The sequence below is a fragment of the Mustela nivalis genome (assembly GCF_964662115.1).
Source record: "Mustela nivalis genome assembly, chromosome: 6".
Classification (NCBI taxonomy): Eukaryota; Metazoa; Chordata; class Mammalia; order Carnivora; family Mustelidae; genus Mustela; species Mustela nivalis.
The window spans coordinates 62,131,459-62,152,258 of NC_139025.1; the positions used below are offsets into that span (position 1 = coordinate 62,131,459).

At 39.5% G+C, this 20,800-nt stretch overlaps 2 protein-coding genes across 2 annotated transcripts in view; one reads left to right on the forward strand and one right to left on the reverse strand.

The window, feature by feature from the left end:
* Nucleotides 1-2,617, reverse strand: part of SRP54 (signal recognition particle 54) — a 43,242-nt gene extending 40,625 nt beyond the window's left edge. Inside the window, exon 1 of the mRNA XM_082737822.1 lies at nt 1,964-2,617. The gene's annotated coding sequence lies outside the window, so the exon portion shown is untranslated. The remainder of the gene's footprint in view (nt 1-1,963) is intronic.
* Nucleotides 2,618-2,658: 41 nt separating this feature from the next.
* Nucleotides 2,659-20,800, forward strand: part of LOC309868245 (uncharacterized protein) — a 34,496-nt gene continuing 16,354 nt past the window's right edge. Inside the window, exons 1-3 of the mRNA XM_082737828.1 lie at nt 2,659-2,772; nt 18,487-18,608; nt 20,210-20,348. Coding sequence (XP_082593954.1) covers nt 2,676-2,772; nt 18,487-18,608; nt 20,210-20,348 — 358 coding nt within the window. The 5' untranslated portion in view covers nt 2,659-2,675. The remainder of the gene's footprint in view (nt 2,773-18,486; nt 18,609-20,209; nt 20,349-20,800) is intronic.

The window sequence follows — 20,800 nt, forward strand, 5'->3', positions numbered from 1 at the left end:
AGGGAAAGAAAAATCTGTTTCATAATTTAAAAATTAGAGTCAACATAGCAAGTACACTGGAGGGAGAAAAACTTGAGAACAAGGAGACTAAAGACACACTAACTAGCCTGGTGGAGGCATGTGGGCTTGAATCAGGGAAGCAGAAAGCAGAATGGATCGAGTCAAGTCCAAGCAGAGGCTACAGGAATTACTGACCAAATAGTTGTGGGAAGTGAAGGAGAAACAAAAGGCAAAAGTGACTCCAAGGTCTCAAACAGTAACCGGATGGCAAGGGATTCCATCAATGAATGAAGGGAAGACAAAAAAGAAGCTGGTTTGAAACCTAAAGAGTAACCAGACAAAAAGTTAAGAGGTTTTAAGGTTTTGTAAGGTCGTATTTGTCATGTTCTACTAAACTGGGATTTTGAGTACATCTCCTACAATACTTTGTAATGTCCTACTAAAGTTGGATAATGACTACATAGGGGTTCATTTTATTATTGTTTTTCAAATCGAACATACAAATATCACAAAATTCAGGTACAAACAAGGAGTTAAAGCCCTTATGTATCATATATATAATAATGAAAGAAGTGGGGGGAAAAAGCAAAGTTGAGGTAGTAAGTTTGGTTTGGGACCTACTGAATTTGCAGAAACTAAAGAACTATATCACTCATGAGTCTGAAGTTACAGGGGAAAAAAAGAGAAATTAGAGAAGTTTGGAAATGGTTAGCATACAAAGATAATGCCATGGAAGCAAAGGATGTAGATGAGAAGTCTCAAGGGCAGCCTCTGAAAGACTGTGAGATGGCGAAGAGCCAACAAAAAGGAGTCAACCAAAAAGAATAATTAAAAGGGATAGAAGCCCTTACTAACCCTTTTCCCTCTCCAAAGGCATACAGAAGAAAATCAATTAAAAAAAAGGAAGCTACTATTTATCTTCCTAAATTCCTGTGGTAAGTCCAGAATTTCCAGTTAGGTGGAGTCAGAGGAATAATCTGTTTGAAAGAGGGCCTGAAGATGTGTTTATCAAATTAGAAAATATTAACTGACCACATGAAAATACCAAGAGAAAGAGTTTTGAGAGAAATAATTCCTCTCCCTTCAGTCATTAACACTGCTATATACCAGGCATTGCATAAAACTGATCATCTAATCTTTTATCCCCATAATAAGCTTATTAGATGGATGAGGAAACTGAAGCTGGAATAGAATAGAACTGGAATAGAAACTTGTTCAGGGTCACAAATCTTCCAAGGAGTACTCTCATCTGGGTTCCCAGAGCTCTCATAGCTCTTTATACCTTCTTAGAGTTTCTCATTACTCATCTTATTTAATGTGTATATATGTGCCTCTCTCTCACTGTACTGTTAGCTCCTCAATGACAGGGTTTGTATCACTCATTTCTGTAATCTTATAGATAGGAATAAATAAATAGTGTGAACTAAGCATATGAAAGAACTAGGTGAGAACAGCATCAAGAAAACCAACTGGGGAAAGAGTTTCAAGAAATGGTCAACAATGGCAAATGCAGAGAGAGCCAACAGTGTATCTGAAGTCATCACTGGCACTAATCTGATATCCCTTATTCATTTACGAAACGCCTACTATATGCAGGACAACGTGTTAAGCACAATGGACACGGAAAAATAAAATCTGGTACACGCCAAAAGGTTTTCGGAGAAGTAGCCGCATCTAAATTCTTGATCGGGAGAGCAAAGCAAAGACTCAGGCCTGTAACTGCCCACACCTAATCTGGCTTGGGTAAATCTGAAAACTACTTAAAAGGGTCACAGTGCATCTTTTAAGAAAACTTCCGATGGGACACACGAGATGAAAAAGGGCCAGTGCACCTCAGTCTCGGTGACGAGAGCCGGTGGCCAGGGAAGCCGACTCCCTCCGGGGTCTCCGGCCCCCAAGGAGAGCTGACGCTGCCCCTAGCTGCCAGTCCGTGGTCGGGGGCGGGAAAAAGCAAGACACTTACCGCAAAAAGCACCGCTACCGCTGTGGCCCAAAGGGGCCAGGGATTCTTTCTCGAGGCCCCCGCGCCGTGGGAGGAAACCAAGGAAAGCAAGGATCAGACAGACAGGTGCGACCCCACAGCCCGACTTCCCAAACTATACAAACTGGGGCTCCGGCGCCCAGCACCGCGACGCCAACTCCCACCAGCTGGAAGACCGACGATTGCCACCGAACCTTCCGCCCAATGAGGAAACGTCACCACTCGCCGAAGTCCAGCCTTTCATGAAAAGGATACACTTCCGCTTCCGGGGCACCTGCCGCATTCTCTCCGTACTTCTAGTGAAAAGGTTTATTGAGAGAGGTTTCTTTGCTTCAATTGGCTTTTTGACACTCGGTTTTCTTATCGCTTAATCTCTGCGACAGCGAAGTGGCCAGATAGAACGCCCTCTGGGGATGCGATCCCCGTAAAGAATTTCGACCTCGATAAATCGCTTTAAGAAAAAGTAACTAGGCTGTGCACGGCCAGTTAAGAGGGGAGCGGTGAGACTTGGAGGGGCGATTAGAGAGCCGGGAGTCCTCCCCGGGAGCATGTGAGAACTCCAGAAAGGGGCGGGGCTTGGGAATTTCGCCGCTCAGAGAGGCGGGTTCCGCGGCGTCGGATCTGGCGTGGAAACCCGTCTCGGCCTGCGCGTGCGCAGTGCGAGCCTTCCCTTCGGCTGCTCTCAGCTTTCAGCATGGAATTCTGCTCCGCGAGGCGAGCAGTCCTGCAGCTGCTGCGTACGGTGGCTCCCGCAGACCTCCCAGCGCTGCTCGATTGGATGCGAACTACCCGTAAGCGACCAGAGCCAGACGCAAGGGGTTGGGGCAAGGATGTGCTATGGGCGCTGACCTTGGGGACTTCAGACCGGGTGAGGCCGAAAGCCTCCTAGGGGTCGCTGTGCTGGTCCCCGCTCGAGTACAGGGCTGATTGATGGGGGCACATCGCAAACAGCAGCTTCAGAGTCCAGTTTGGGATTGGGTGCAGGAACAGCTGGCTCTCGGTTGTTTTTGACTGCGCTGCAGGCTTCAGACAAGCCCCTAGAGTCTCTTTGTAGCTAAGCCTTTTCAGAGGGGAAAGAAGGGGCGGGGGATTTTGCCCCCCCCCCTTCCCCCATTACTCCCACAAACTTCGGACTACCTGTGAAGAAACTACCTGAAAAAGCACTTTGCAAAAGAAGTTTCGGGCTGTGGAGCAGGAAGCTTTTACCCCTGCAAGCGAAATTACCTGCTGGCTAGTGCACTTATTTTCTCAATTGTAAAACGGACCGTCGATTTGATAGTTTTTCGGGGGTGAGGGAAAGGAAAGAAGGGGGTGGGAATAGGGAGAAGACTCTGATTTTAAACTGTTCGTAGAATTAACAATAATAAAAGGCGCAAGTTAGAATCGAGGAAATGAAGCGATTAGGTAGGTTTATTGAAGAATGATTAGATCTGTTTTGGCAATGTGAGGCCTGGTGAAGCACACGAAAATAGGATATTCCTTGTTTGGGAGCTGTGCCAACCGAGGCTATGCCTCTGTACCTCTCAGCGTTGAATCCTATGTTTATTTATATCCAGACCCATGACTTGAAATATTCCTCTGTGCTAATGACTTCCAAACTTGACTTCTTCCTAGAATGCTCTTTCTTTGTGATTTTAGAGTCAATCAGTAGGTTGGGGTATTATTATTACTGCACATTTGGAGGGATTGTTTTAGATAAGATGCCAAACTGAAATTAACTTGGACAACTGGTAGTGAAGTTTAGGCTAGAAAAGTAGAGAAAACCAGACAGATAACTTCATACGTACACACATAGCAAGATTCAAGATAGGAATTGCTGAGTCTCCTTTTTAAAAAAAAAAAAAAAAAGATTTTACTTATTTATTAGACAGAGAGAGTTCACAAGTAGGCAGAGAGAGAGAGAGGGGAAGCATGCTCCCTGCTGAGCACAGAGCCCAGTGTCGGGCTTGATCTGAAGACCCTGAGACTAGGACCTGAAACCATGACCTGACCCAAGGCAGAGGCTTAACACACTGAGCCACCCAGGCGCCCCCTCCTGTCTTTTCATTAAACCTTCTATTGCCAGTTTTATCGATCATATCCCAATTAATTATACAATGTGCTAGTTTCCAAGGTTTTTTCTGCATTCCTCAGAACAAAAACTTCCTCCAGAAACCCCAGAGTGCCTACAAAAATGCCCCCTACTGCCTGGTTCTGGCAATTGCACAATTAACTAAAATATCCTTGCCCTCAAGATTTCAGTTTTATGGAACCATTTGTAATCTAAATCTCCAGTTTTAGAGGCATCGTTTGAGAAATTCATTTTTCAAAATCAGGAAAACTTGCAAGGATGTTTTGGGTGACAATTCTGGAAAAATGAAGACCCAGTATCCCTGGTTAAACAGTACCTTTTTACTCTTAAAGCACTTTCTGTGCCTTTCTCCAGCACACCCTGTAGTCAGAGAAGCTCATGCATTTTGTTAAATGATTTAGAAAACAACCTGAGTTTCTGAGAATATTTATTAACGTGAATATTTTAAGAAATGAGGGTATCACTTAAAACGGAGTGTTTTAACAGCTATCTTAAAAAGACAACTTACTAGTATATTGTTTCAAGTGATAAAAAATGTATAACTAACGCTTACCATTTTAAGCTGTTTTTAAGTACACATTTCAGTGGCATTAATATTTTTATGTTGTTCAGATCACTGCCATCTATCTTCAGAACTTTCTCATCTTCTCAGGCTGAAACTAAGTATACCGTTTTATGAAGTGGCTCTAAATAGGGCACAAAAGATTCTTACTATTTTCCTAATCAGTGTCCTTTTTCTAGGAAAATATCTTCTATCTCTAGCATTAAAGCACTTGTATAATATCTCACTTTTTTGACATATTCTTAGACCTTCAGTAATTATAATTCTTAAATTTTTCTACCATTTAGTGGAATAGCAGGAGACAATAATAGACACTGAGTATGACTTTGGCTTTGAGTTTCATAGTTTATTGAAATTAAAAAACATTACAGGTAAAATCACAATAATTTTAGATACACAAAAGAAAGAATAATATTCTTGATCTCTGAAGGAGTGGGATTATCTCACCAAGACCTGAGGTCTTTTAGGATAAGGTGGTAGAACCAGAAGCTTGGACCAAGGCAGAGCCAAGTACATGTCAATGCCTGATAAACTGAAGATTTAGAAGAAATAAAGATAGGAGCCTACATTTTACCTTGGGTACAGCATAGGCCCCAAGGTCTAGGAAACAAAGAACACTAATATAGGAAGATGAATCAAGTCTGGGGGCAAAGCACATGAAGATACCCACCCCTCCCACACCCCATTCCAAAAAAGAGTAAAATACAGCAGGATCTCAGCTGATTGATTCTGATCTTGTGGCACAGCATCTGTTTTCTTCTATTTCCTGTATGTATGTAAAGTGGGCTCTTGATCTAGATTTCAAAGTATGGGAGAGTGACTGCAGTCCATCAAGTGAAGGGACCTGAGAGCCAGAATTGCAAGTGGGATCCCCAATAAGCATATAAAAAAATACACTGGGGGATGTCTGGGTGGCTCAGTTGGTTAAGCCACTGACTTTTGATCTCAGCTCGAGGTCTTGATCTCAGGGTCATGGGCTCATGCTCTGCTTTCACTCTACCCTGGGATAGAGCCTACTCAAAAATTATTTAAAAAGGGCGCCTGGGGGGCTCAGTGGGTTAAAGCCTCTGCCTTGGGCTCAGGTCATGATCCCGGAGTCCCGGGATCGAGTTCTGCATCGGGCTCTCTGCTCAGCAGGGAGCCCGTTTCTCTCTCTCTCTCTCTCTCTCTCTCTCTGCCTGCCTCTCAGCCTGCTTGTGATCTCTGTCAAATAAATAAAATAAAATCTTTAAAAAAAAAAAAAAGAAAAAGGGTGCCTGGGTGGCTCAGTGGGTTAAGCTGCTGCCTTTGGCTTAGGTCATGGTCTCGGGGTCCCGGGATCGAGTCCTGCATCGGCCTCTCTGCGCAGTGGGGAGCCTACTCCCCCCGCCCTCTGCCTGCCTCTCTGCCTACTTGTGATTTCTCTTTCTGTCAAATAAATAAATAAAATCTTTTTAAAAATTATTAAAAAACTACATTGGAACAGCTGTTAACAGTGCTTTTCTGAAGCTTCTGAATTTTTCTTGGATATGCAAATACAAATGAGAAAGTCAAGCCCATAGCCCATAAGAATGCCTAGTAAGATCAAGTTGCAAAGGATAGAAAATTAGGGTTTGCTTTAAGAAGATTAATAAAATCATCAAAAATTAAAATTAATGCTTAAAGAAGATAATAGTAGTTGACCAGAAGCTTTTAGAAGCTTTACTGTATCCTGTATTTTATTTTATTTTTTTTTTTTTTAAGATTTTTTTTTTTTTTTTTTTTTTTTTTTTTTGACAGAGAGAAATCACAAGTACACTGAGAGGCAGGCAGAGAGAGAGAGAGAGAAGGAAGCAGGCTCTCCGCTGAGCAGAGAGCCCGATGCGGGACTCGATCCCAGGACCCTGAGATCATGACCTGAGCCGAAGGCAGCGGCCCAACCCACTGAGCCACCCAGGCGCCCTGTATCCTGTATTTTAAGTATATCTTCACTGACCAGAATTGGACATGTTTGTGAGCAAAACTACAGAGCTGTTAGAAGTCCTTTGAAATTCCTGCAAATCTAAAAAGCCAACCCCAGTTTCTAATTACGTTTGTCAGACAGCATACTGCCCCAGTTCCATATTGCATTACCACTGAGGAAGTATCAATATAACAAAGATATTCCAGGCTTTATTGAAACCATATGAATCTATGAAAGTTATCAATTACATGTGGTAACAGAAATAGATTGTTTCTTCAAAAACTAAAAAGGTATACTGAGCAAATTGGTACCTCTTTTTTTTTAATTGATATCTCTTAAAATTTTTTCTATTAAACAAATAAAAAGAATTATACTTTTCTTTAAAGTACTTTTATACCTTAATATATTGTTGTATATTAAGAATGGACACGATATATGAAAAAAAAAATACATCACAAACAAGTGAGTTTATCCCGAGAATGTATTGTGCAACATTAGAAAATCAATGTAACTCACCATATTAAGTAAAAAGAAAAACCATGTTGTTATCTCAATAGACCAGGAAAAGCATTTGACAACATCCAACATCTCTTCCTGATAATAACTCTCATCAGACTAGAAGGAAACACTCTCAACCTGGTAGAGGTCATCTGTGAAAAATCTGCAGCTAATTTCATACCTAACAGTGAAAGACTTGAGTTCTTTCCCCTAAGATCAGAAACAATAATGTATACTCCTCACTACTATCATCATAATACAGTTTCTGGCTAGTATGATATGGCAAGAAAAAGGAGGTGGGAGGCATTTCAATTAGGAACTGGTGAATGGATAAACAAATTGTGGCATATTTTTATAAGGGAATACTACGTGGCAAATAAATGGGAAGACATTTGTACAATAGCATGTATAAATTATACTAAGTGAAGGAAACCACACTAAAAAAGACTATACTATATAATTTCATTCATTTAAAACTTGACTAACCTGTAGTGACAAAAAATAGGTCTCTCGCGGCTGAATGAGTGGAGGGGTTAGAAGAGAAGGATTATAAAAGGACAAGAAGAAACATTTGGGGGTCTCAGGTATGTCCACCATTTTGATTGTTAAGTGATAGTTTCATGTCTGTATACATACATCAAATTTGTATAATTATATACTTTAAATATGTACAGTTTATCATGTATGATTTCTGTTTCTATAAAGCTGGTTTTGTTTTTGTTTTTTTTTAATGGCTGCAAGTTCTTTAACCCTCATTCCTTGAGAGGTCTGATCTGTATTCTCTACCTTTGAATCTGGATGGGCTTTGTGACAGCTCTGACCAATAGAATATGGCAGAAGTGACACCATGTCAGTTTCAGATCCAGGACTTAAGAAACTGGCAACTTCTACTTTCTGTCTCTTGACATTCTTGGTCTGAGAGAAGCTAACCATCATGTATGCAGTCTGACTACCTTGAGATCATCAAATTGTCAGGAATTCCCAGCTTTTCTACGGAGAGCAAGATGCCCAACCAGGGTGTAACTGTTCTTACCATCCAAGTCTAGGCACTAGAACATGTGAGTAAAGTAGCTCTCTGAAATGCCTAGTATAGTCAAGTCTTTCTTACAGATAACATTGCTTGAACATGTGTAGATTTTTCTGTTAATATAAGTTTTCATCTCTGTGATAATACTCAAGAGTGCCATTGCTGGGTCATATAGTAAGTGCATTTTTAGTTTTATGGAAACTGCCAAACTGTTGTCCAGAGCGGCTGTAGCATTTTGCATTTATACAAACAGTATATGAGTAATCCAGTTTCTCTGCATCCTCACTTGCATTTGGTCTTACCAGTATTTTTCAGTTTAGCCATTCTGTTAATTTGTGTAGTGATATATCATTGGGTTTTAATTTCCATTTCCCTAATGATGTTGAACAATTATTGTTTATGTGTTTATTTGCCATTTGAATATCCTCTTTGATGAAATATCTGTTCATATCTCTTACCCATTTGTTTTTTAGATTTTTTGTTTTATTTATTTGACAGAGATCACAAGTAGGCAGAGAGGCAGGCAGAGATTGAGGAGGATGCAGGCTCCCTGCTGAGCAGAGAGCCCTTTGCGGGGCTCCATCCCAGGACCCTGGGATCATGACCTGAGCTGAAGGCAGAGGCTTTAACCCACTGAGCCACCCAGGCACCCCTCTAGCCCATTTTTTTAATTGTATTTTTGGTATACTGTCACTTTGAGAGTTCTTTATGTATTTTAGATATAAGCCCTTTGTCATATGTGTGGTTTGCAGATATTTTCTCCCAGTCTGTAATTTGTTCATCCCCTTAACAAAGTTTTTAAAAGCAAAATTTTTTTAATATTGATGAAGTCCAATGTATCCACTTTTCCTTTTTTGGCATCAACTTTAAGAACTCTGTTTAGCTCTAGATACCAAAGATTTTTTCCATTTTTTTCTCTTCAAAAATTATACAACACTATATTAGTGTCAAGTTCTATGTGATCATTGTCTTTTTCCTAAAAGAGCTGTGCTTTTGTCTTTTGCATTTAATTCTTTGGTCCAAGTTAATTTTTGTGTAAGGTGTGGAGTTTAGGTTGAAGTTCATTTTTTCCCCTATAGATGTCCATTTCCTCCAGCACCATTTGTTGAAAAGGCTATCATAATCAGTTGTCATTTTTGTGTGGCTCCATTTCTGAGCCCTCTATTCTGTTGATTTATGTCTCTCTCCCTGACCAATACCACTCTGTCTTGATTACTGTAACTATTGTTTAAAAGTACCTTCTTTAACTTTCAAGTGTTTGGAGATTGGCCTGTTAACCGACTTCCAGTTTAATTCCATTATGGTCAGAAAAGATACTGTGCATGACTTCAGTTCATTTAAATTTTTCTTTATTGGGGCACCTGGGTGGCTCAGTGAGTTAAAGCCTCTGCCTTTAGCTCAGGTCATGATCCCAAGGTCCTGGGATCAAGCCCCACATCATGCTCTCTGCTCAGCAGGGAGCCTGCTTCCTCCTCTCTGTCTGCCTGCCTCTCTGCCTACTTGTGATCTCTGTCTGTCAAATAAATAAATAAAATCTTAAAAAAATTTTTTTTTTCTTTATTTGTTTTATGGCCCAGGATATGGTTTATCTTGGTGAAAGTTTGATAGGTACTTGGAAAAAAGCTGTGTATTCTACTCTGTTTAATGCAGTGTTTTATAAATACCTGTTAGGTCTTGTTAGTCGATTATATTTTTCGGTTCTGTTTCTTTGCTGATTTTCTGCCTTTTAGTCTTTCAGTTGCTGAGAGTGGGGCAGTGAAGTCTAATTGTGGATTTGCCTCTTTGTCCCTTCAGAACAGTTTTTGTTTCATTTATTTGAAGCTCTTGTTTAGTACATTCACATTCAGGATAACTATGTCTTTTTGGTGGATTGATCCTTTAATAATTATGTAGTGTTCCTCTTTGTACCTAATAATTTTCTTTGTTTTAAAGTCTAGTTATCTCAAATTAATATAGCCACTCCCATTTTTTAACTAATGTGGGCACAATATATTTTTCCTTTCCGTTTATAAAAATTCATTCTTCCTATAACATTATGTCTGAAGTGAGTTTCTATTGACAATATATAGTTGGGTTCTGTTTTTAAATCTTCTTTGCCAATCTCTGTCTTTTAATTGATGTATATAGAGCATATACATTTAAAGTAATTATTGCTATATTAGATCTTAAGTGTGGCATCTTACTGTTTGTTTTCTGCTTGTTCTTTCTTTTTCTTAACCTATTTATCTCTGCTTGCCTTTCTATAAGTTACTAGGACAATTTTAGAATTCTGTATTTGTTTTCCTGAGTATATCTCTTTGTATAGTTTTCTTTGTGATCACTCTTTTTTGTAGTTAAATATATATGTAACCCATCACCATCTATTGGTACAAGTGTTTTGTCACGTGAGTGGGGTATTGAAATCTTACTTCCATTTAGTTCCCTTTACCATCCCCCACTTTTTAAGTACAATTGTTTTATATCAGATAGTTATATCAGATGATTTCATAAATTTTGATTAAACCATCAAATATGTTTTAAGAAATTAATGACAAAAAAGATAGTCTTTTGTACTTAGTCCATTTTTACCCATCCTGTTTTTTTCCTTTCTGAAGTTCCAAACCTTCTTCTGCTATTTCTTTTCTGTCGTAGAACTTCTTTAGCCATTCTTTAAGGGTAGATCTACTGGCAACAAATTCAGTCTTTCGTCATCTGAGGATGTCTTTATTTCCCCTTCATCTCTGAAGGACAATTTCATAAGATATAAAATCCAGAGCGTACAGAGTTTTTTTTTTCCCAGCACTTGAAAAATGTACCTCCTTCTGGTTCCCATGGTTTCAGATGACTAGTTCACTGTTGTTCAAATGGGTATCTGCCTACAGAGAGTGAATCATTTTTCTGATTTTGAGGTTTGTTCTTTGTCTTTTATTTTCAGAAGTTTAATTATGATATGTCCTTGTGTGGGTTTCTTTGGGTCTATCCTATTTGGAGTTTCCCAGTTTCTTAAAAACCAAATTGGGGGGGGGGTTAGCTATATTTCTTCAAATGCTTTTCAGACCCATACTCTTTCTCCCACTTCTGCGACTCTGATATTAATATTAGATCTTTTGTTGTTGACCCACAGATCTCTGAGGCTCTATTCTTTAATCCCATCCGTTTTTCTCTGTTTGTCAGATGGAGTAAATTTTATGTCTGTCCTCAAGTTCGGTGGTTCTGTCCTCTGTCATCTCTACTATTAAGCCCATCCAGCAAGTTTTTAAAATTTTGATTATTGTGTATTTCAGTTTTATAATTTGCATTTCATTCTTTAACTTCCATTTCTTTGCTGAGATTTTCTATTTTTTTTAACTTGTTAAGATTCATAATTGCTTATTGAAGCATTTTTGTGATGGTTGCTTAAAATTCTTCTCTGATAATCAAATTCTGGTTCACTTGGTTATTGGATATACCATCCAAAGAATGTCAGATTCAGATTATGAAACAAATGATTATTTTTCCTGTTCTTTGTATGATAACTGATTTTCCATTATACTAGGATAATTTTGATTGTATCCCTGATACTTTGGAATATCTGCGATATCCCAAGTTGCCCTCTTGTCTTATGCTCTTGTTCTTAATATTCAGATTTTTTATCTTAATAGGCAGTTGCCTTGCTTAGTTTTAACTTAGTGGTTCTTGGCCTGATAGCAATTTAGCTTTCTACGTCCTCCAGTGCTCTTCAGCTCTGCTTTGTTCTTTTGACACTGCAGCAATTCTTGTTGAATCTATGCTAGTGTCACCTGCATGGGGAAAGACTGGGCTACCCTGTCTCGCTGAGCTGCCTTCTGCTAGTGGGGGTAGGGGAACAAGCAATTGAGGGCCTGTTTTATTCTCCACCACTGGGCAGATGGCTAGGAGATGCCAGACCTGGATCTATTTATGCCCCTGGGGAGAGGGCCTGGAGACTGGATAGTCTGCTACTGCCCCAATGTGGAGTGGGACTTAGGGTTCCTCAGTCGGTCTCCCGTTGTTCTTCCCCCTTTACCAGGCTTTGGCAAGAGACAGCAAGTTTTTCTTAGTTCTTTTTTTCTTCCCCCTGTGCCTGTTAGTGGTTCTGGGATGCAGGTCTCTTTGGTGTCCAGTCGAAGCTACTTGGAAGATAAAAAGAAAATCCAGGCAACTCCCTACTGTGACCTTTCTTAAGTTCTAAGACTCCTAGGCAGTTTACCTTTTCTTTCTAGCTTTCAGAGTCTTCATAATTGCCTATTGAATATTTCCAGTGTATTTAGTTGTAGTTAGAGGGAAGGAACAGGGGAAAGGGAGGAAAGTTGCCCTCTTGTCTGGGACCAGAACTCCCCTCAATAAATTTTTTAAATTTGAATAGGGACTTCAAGAATAATATATGATATGAATGAATAATAGGTAATATATAACCCTATTATAATTATGCACTGTAAGTCATTAAAGGTAAGGATATGGGTGAGTTAAAGCTAGAAATAAAGCGTAAAACCTCATGGAGGAAAAAAAAATACCACCTCATGGAGACAAAATAACTTGGACAGGCCCGTAATGCAAAGGGGAGGATCATGCAGTTGAAAGGAACAGTATGAACAGGAAGGGCTATGGAAAACAGCTGGGAGGATTTGCCTGTCTTGAGGAGAAATTATGCCAGGGGATGATGAGAATAGAAAATAGGATGGGTAGGCTCTGCTGATACAGAGGCCCTTAAATATCTAAAGTGAGATTTGCTAGGTTGAACAGTAGAAAAATGTCCAAAACTTGTAAGGGAAACAAGTGACACAAAAGTGAGGTTTGGGATGCCTGGCTGGTTCCGATTGGTGGCACCTGTGACTCTTGATCTCCGGGGTGTAAGTTCGAGCCCCATGTTAGTGTGGAGATTATTTGAAAAAAAAAAAAAAAAAAATTATTGGAGAAAAAAGAGAGAGGTTTCAGTGAGATTAGTTTAAAATAGATGTACGAGGTATTTTGTAGTTGGGGAAAACCAGTATCAAGGAGCTAGTTATGAGTTTGTCATGGTATGGTATCCAAGTGTGAGATCCAGACTGTGGCTATGAGGTGGTTGAAGTGGGAAGAAAGAGGAAGTAGGATTTACAAGCAGAAGGGGTAGGACTTGATACTTGACTAGATCTAAAAAAGTAAGGTTTGATTCATAAGCTGTCAGGTTCGGTGATTGCTGTTTCCTCATAGATCTTTAAAAATAACCAGGAAATTTTAAAAGAATAAATTTTGCCCTTTAGAGAAGCTTTTCTTCTGCTGCTCCCTTCCCACGTACATGTGTAGTTTGAGAACTTGACCGTCAGGCCACTGATTAACACTTTTCTTTAATCCTTTTCCAAGCATAATACTGTCATCACACATTCTGAAATCGCTATTACAATGTTAAAAGATGTCAGCCTCACCAGTAATTAAAGAAATGCAAATTAAAACAACAGAGTTTGTTTTTTATGGTAACATTTAGTGCTGCAAGGGTTTAATGAGACCCGTATTCTTTTCTCTTAGAGTAAATGGGTATACTCTTTCAGGGAAGAAATTTGACAATATGTAGCAAGAGTCTTTAAAAAATGTTTAAGTACTTCTACTTCTGAGCATTGATGGTAAGGAAATGATCAGAAATGCAAAGAGGTTATGGACGCCAAAATGTCAGATGTAGTATCTTCATTTTTCACAATTATTAGTATATCTAAATGTGTATTAGGAGCAGCAAATGGTTAATTAAATATACAATGGTAGAATATTGCCTAGCCTTTAGAAATAATGTTTTAAGGAATTTGATAACAGTAAATAAAATGTTACGTGAATTCAAGTTTTATACACTTCATTAATATCCTATCATATCATGCTTTTTTGACCTGCACAGCCATTATTAGGGCAAAAATGTTTTGCTGCTCTTTTCAGAAGTTATTTGCCAACCACTACAGATAGTAAAGCTAATTTTAGCCTTTTTGCACTAAAAATTTCCACAGTGCCTTACATATAGTGCTCAGAAATATTAGCTATAATTACTGAAGATCTCTTCAGAACTTTCTTCCTAGGGGCACCTGGGTGGCTCAGTGGGTTAAAGCCTCTGCCTATGGCTGGGATCATGATCCCAGAGTCCTGGGGTCATGATCCCAGAGTCCTGGGATCAAGCCCTGCATCAGGCTCTCAGCTCAGCGGGGAGCCTGCTTCCCACCCCCTTCTCTGCCTGCCTCTCTGCCTACTTGTGATCTCTGTCAAATAAATAAATAATCTTAAAAAAAAAAAAAAGGAACTTTCTTCCTAGAAAAGCATATATATTTATGTATACAACAAAGCATACAACTCTGGGCAAGGCTCCCATAAATCCCATATGCAGATCCTCTTTGACGGGAGCCATGGTGAAGAATCATTGCTGTAAATGAAGACATCTCCTCTCACCCTTGCGTGTGGGTGGCTGAATCAGAGTTTGCTGTCCAGGATAAGAGGTGCCAGTTCTCATTTTCACCTGACATCCTTGGTATTGAGATGAAATAAATGCAGTTTTCATTTAACACTACCTTTTTGGAATGGCTGAATTTAATATACAGTTTCTTATTCTCTCTCATCTTGACTGGTGATGCTCCCATTGATTGGGTATTGACTCTCAGATGAACCTGTTTCAGACAGCTGGAAATCTGCTGTGATGGTTCAGCATTGGCAGCCATTCCCGTCTGTCATTGTTCCAGTTTCCTCAGTCTTTACATATGATTGTTCAAGTCTTTACATACGATTTACGTAGGATTGGCTTCCACTGCCACTGTCACCCCTTCCAAATCTATTTATTAATCACCGAGTAGCCGTAATGTTCAGGGCCCTACATGCTACAACGTGACAGGAGAAGAGAATAACCTGAGGTAGTCATGGATGAGAGAACCAGATTGCCGGTGTTGCTTGCAGAGCTGCATTTAAAGGGTTCTGTTGAACAAGTCCAGAGGACAGCAAGCTAATGGCAAAGAATGTGGCTGCGGCATCCAGTGGAGAACTGTCTGGTCCGAGGTGGGGAGGAAAAAAAACTTCAGTAGTGGCAGGAGGACTGTTACTAGGCAGCTACCTTAGAGAGCCTGTATGGTGTAGTGATGAAGAGTTCGGACTAAGGGGGCACCTCACTGGCTCAGAGGAGCACGTATGCAATTCTTGATCTCGAGGTTATGAGTTCGAGACCCACATGGCATCTTAATTAATAAATAATAAATAAAATCTCAAAAGAAAAAAAAAAGTTCAGGCTAAGACCTGCATTCAAACCCCAGCTCCACCCCTTTCTGGCCCCTATGACCTGAGGCAAGTAACTTAACCTCTGACATCAGGGGTTTTTTTGTTGCTGTTGTTATAGAGTAGAAATGATTATAGTATCATCTATAGGATTCTTAGGATTAAATGTCCTGTGAAAAGCACTGCACCAAGTCTAGCAGGCCTGAAGGGTTCATTCGGGAAACATTGTATAGCATTAAACATGATGATTCCTCTCAGGTTGAAATTGGAAAAATGAGTTAATGTCATTATGAAGGGGCAGACTGGGGCTCTGCATGAGAAATGCCGGCCTGAATGTGTTCAAGCAAAGACTAAACAACAGAGATGTGTAGATGGGTGGGCCATTTGGTAATCAGTCATAATCTAATTTCTCTTCTCACTCTAAGACTCATTTTTGAAGGCAGACCTACAGCAAAACTGTTTTATTAACGTGGCTTTTTATGTTTTAGAATTAAGTCCAGGGTCACCTGGGTGGCTCAGTGGGTTAAAGCCTCTGCCTTCAGCTCAGGTCATGATCTCAGGGATCGAGCCCCTCATCGGGCTCTCTGCTCAGTGGCGAGCCTGCTTACCCCCCACCCCCGCCTGCCTCTCTGCCTACTCAGTGATCTCTTTCTGTCAAATAAATAAATGAAGTCCTTATTTTAAAAAAGAAGAATTAAGTCCAAAGAAGTTGGGATAGGAAATAGCTTAGTTTAACATAATGACATTTTTATTGCCTTCTCTAGTTATGTACAAATTGAGAGAACCTGCTAAGGATCACCAGTAGGAGTGATATTATTAGAATTAAATGTGAGTCACAGAGGCTCCCAGACAGTGTTCTATCTATCTGTGGAGGGAAGGAAGCTAAGCACATGTTAGGTATTAATTAACACCTTGTGGGGCGCCTGGCTGGCTCAGTCGGAGGAGCTTCATCTCTTGATCTCAGGGTCGTGATTTTGAGCCCCAGGTTGGGTGTAGAGATTACCTAAAGAAATAAAATGTTTAATTGGCACCTTGAGAAAATTTAATTAGATTTTACAAATAAAATTAAAAAGGCCAGTTTTCTTGAAAAATGCACTTAAGTTCCACCTGAAACAATTTGGAATGAAATTTTTTTAAATATTTTATTTATTTATTTGACAGAGAGAGATCACAAGTAGGCAGAGAGGCAGGCAGAGAGAGAGGAAGCAGGCTCCCTGCTGAGCAGAGAGCCCGATGCGGGACTCGATCCCAGGACTCTGAGATCATGACCCGAGCCGAAGGCAGCAGCTTAACCCACTGAGCCACCCAGGCGCCCCTGGAATGAATTTTAATAGTATTTTTGTTTCTCTGTAATTTATATTCTGCCTCCTTCTAGAAATAATTAGAAGCAGCAGTTTAGAACATGGAGCTAAATAGACGAGGGGGGAAAAAAGGGGCTTCAAAGGCCTTCCCACATCAGTTCAGAGAGCCAAATCTTTGTATTCACTACTGTTGCTCAATGAGAAATTACACAGAGAAAGATCCTTTGTATATAGGGCACAGAGGAGTATTGCTAAAAAAAAGAGTACCCTTATGTAGAAGCAAAAAACCTCCATTTATTTCCCTGTGCTGCTGTTAGCCTGCTTTGTTAACTTTTAATCATTATTAGTGACATGAAAATAGCATTCTGAACCAACTCAAGAATTCATTTTTGTTTAAGAATGAAATCATAAGCTTACTTAAAAACAACCAAAGATTTGGGGCAGGGGATATGGAGACAGATGACATTTTCTTCAGGATCTCCTTGTTTCCCTTCTACAATTATTTTAAAACAGAGTAAGTGGGGTGCCTGGGTGACTGAGTTGGTTAAATGTCTGCCTTCAGCTCAAGTCATGATCCCCGGATCCTGGGATCGAGCCCCAGATCCTTGCTCCCCGAGAAGTCTGCTTTTCCTTCTCCCTTTGCCTGCCTGCCACTCCCCCTGCTTGTGCTCACTCCCTCTCTCTGTGTCAAATTAATAAATCGTCTTTTAAAAAGTAAAACTGAGTGAGAAACAATCGCCTTGGGGTACTGTTATTCTAGCAAAAAATATAAGAAAGTGTTTTAAGAGAAAGGTAAACTATTTTCATTAGTAGTGCTTTCTAGTCTACCTTTGGCATCCTGGACAGTAGCTAACTTTAGGAGTGTTTTACTTTCAGATAAGTCACATTCTATTTAAAATTACATATGAGCTCCTTAGAAATAATATTGTTTTAGAACCAAAAAAAATTAAACACCCAGAAAAGTAGAAACAACAAACAATGAACACCGCTTTTATACCCTCACCTGGATTCAGCAGCTGTCAATCTCAACCAAACCTCCCTCTTTATTGCTACACACATTCTCCCTTCTGTTGCCTCCCCCTCCCCTTTTTGCCAGATCATCCAAAAGTACGCCATAGCCATCATAAATAGCCCTTATGTTTTGTTTTGGTTTTTTTTACCTGCTGCTCAAGCGCAGCAGAGCCACATGTTTATTGTAAAGTTTATTATATAGTTGGTGTCAGCTGTTAGTGCTTATTATCTAGAGTCTTAGGTACATTTTATTGGAATCAGGGGTTTTCAGATTAAAGTTATTTTAATAATTTCTGTGATGCTTCCTGTAATTCTCAGATCTGCATAGTGAGAGAAAGAATATTTAACTACTTACTGGTGAGTTTAAGACCGTACAAACTAATGACAGTACTGCTCTTGAGTAAAAATAGTTAAAATACTATATATAGTATTACAGTATATATATATATATCACATATAAATATATATAATATAATTTATAATATAAATATATATATAGTTTTTAAGTACTTTTGTTTTTTGCAAACAGGCTGAAATAGTCAAGTTTTGTATTTTCAAGCAGTTTAGGAAAGGAAAAACTAAATATTTGAAGTGAAATATTTGTTACAATTTAGATATTTCATTGGTTAAAAGGTTTATTTATTGCTATAAATTGATGCTATGGGGCCCCTAGGTGGCTCAGTGGGTTAAGCCTCTGCCTTCAGCCTAGGTCATGATCTCATAGGGCTCTCTGCTCAGCAGGGAGCCTGCTTCCTCCTGTCTCTCTGCCTGCCTCTCTGCCTACTTGTGATCTCTCTGTGTCAAATAAATAAATAAAATCTTTAAAAAAAAAAAAAAGAAAAATTTGATACTATAATTGATTGTGGAAAATATGGCCGTTCTGTTCACTTAACCATAAAAAAGATATTTCTCTCCTTTTTTTTTCCCAGGAGACTTTGATGAATTCACTGAAGATAATAATGACACTATGCTGAAGAACATAGCAGAGGACCTTCGGAATTGCTTACCTCTAGAAACCATGCTTTCCTCAGAACATCTAGCCCTCCAAAAAGTAAATACACTAATTTACTCTTAGTGCTACTCGAGGCTTCTCCTATTCTTCCCTAATCCTACAGCCTCTCTGATCCAATTAGTCCTGAATTCTGCTTTAGACAGTTTTTCATTTGGTGCTTCAATCATGTCCCTAATTCTTTCAAGTCCATAGTCCTCTGGCTCCCCATTCATTCAACAGGTATTTTTCAGGGCATCCTGTTTGCCAGCTCTCAGTTCCTACCCACTCAATGCCCCCCCGCCCCCCAAAAAACAAGGCCCAACAGTTATCTGGCCCTGTCTCCATCATTGTCCTGGTTTTCTCTTTTCCTGTTCAATATCCCCCACTTTTATCAAAGGTGAAATTCATCTCTTTGTTTCCTTCTCCTTTTATGCTGTATAGTTTTTGCAACTTCTGTTCCTTCATTCCTAAAAGAAGTTCTCATTTTTCTTCTCCAGACAACTCCCTCATTCAGGCCCCTTCAAATTCCAACTCTTCTGGAGGGCATATGCTAGGAATATTGTTTGCTGAAACAAAGCTGATAATAATCTCTTCTCCCACCAATCTGAAAACAGCAACCCTCAATTTTATTTTTTCACTGTGTAGATTCCGAAGCAGAGGAACCAGATCCGATAGATTTTCAATAGCGCTGTGCACATTGTGAGCACTTAGCAAATCTTAATAATATCTTCAGTCAGAGTCATTTCCGAGAGGTGGAAAATAGCGGATAGTTTAAAAACTGAGAGCAATATTTGTAGTATAGTTTGAATGTTCTTAATAAGTCAATCCTATCAGTAACAAGATATACCAAAGTATATGAAATAAAAAGTGTTCATCGAATGTAATGTTTCACCCATAATCCCCTCTTCTAACAAACTTTTTATCTTGCATTATTTCCTTCTAGTCCTTGTGTATGTCCATACATTTTACACACTTACAATTTCTAGTCCTTGTGTATGTCCATACATTTTACACACTTACAATATAGATGTGTGTGTATGGTAGGTATAGATAAGTAGATAGGTTGGTTCTTTATTATAATTAAGGTGAAAGGAATCAGACATTTTATTCTTCATAGCCACTTGCTATTATATCATGTATTACCAGTATTAATAAAGGGCTATTCATTGTAAGCATGAAATTTTACCGATGTTTTAATTATTTGAAAACTCTGCCTCTGGGCAGAGCTTACTGCTAAGTATTTTGATGGGTCAGTCACTGATATACAGGACTCAGGAGACCTGGTTATTAGTTTCAGTTCTTTGCTCTCTCATGGTCATTTTTTTAGAGAAATCTCTGAGAAGGAGTTTCTTTATTCGTAAAACGTACAATCCAGGATGGACAAGATAGTCACGGAAATACTCCTTATACTCAAATTTTATATATTTCACCTAGCCATGTTTTGTGTCATTACAGGTCAAATTAAAAGTTGCTAGTGTTTCACAAAACAAACAGAAAACCAGAAAGAAGAGTAGGATGGCTCTGCGATAAATGAAACTTGTCTTTCTGTGCCTTGTTGCTCTCAGAATTTTAGCATATGAAGCACTGATGTTTTGCCTTATTTAGCAATGAAAAGAGACTCCTTTGTACTTCGTTTCTTTTGAAGTTCTTCTCTCCACCAGATACGGCAGCAGCCAGAACCCACAGTTCACGTTGATGCATTCCTTTATGATGAAGACTTTATTGATTCATTATGTGAGGAAGGAAAAATGAGCAGAAACTACTGCATGGTGTGTGGCTCACACCAGACGGCTCCTTTAGGTAGGCCCTCGAGTATGCAAACCTGGTGACTGTGCATGTACATGTCACCAGAACACAAATTCTTGACCAAGTCATTCAGAGTTTTTTGAAAGGAAAAGGCCAACCATGCAGCGTAGCCATTACCAATTATTGAGGTTAGGGAGACGGAAGTGTAATATTGTCCAGGGAAGCTGCACCAGAGGATGTCACCAAGGAGAGCAGCTCTGCTTTTCACAGAAACTGTTTAATCAGAGGTGACTTTTCAGGTCCAGAAACTAATCACAAGTGACTGTGTTTAGGGAAACCAACTTATACTTTCCTTACTTCAGAGAGATTCAGAGGTAAACCACAATACTGGTTCACTTAGAATGAGAACTATAACTGCAAGGCGGCTGAAATGTCCCAATAAAAGCATCTACTTAAGAAGGCAGATATTGTTGGATAGGCACGGATTCAGGGGCCAGAGATAGTCT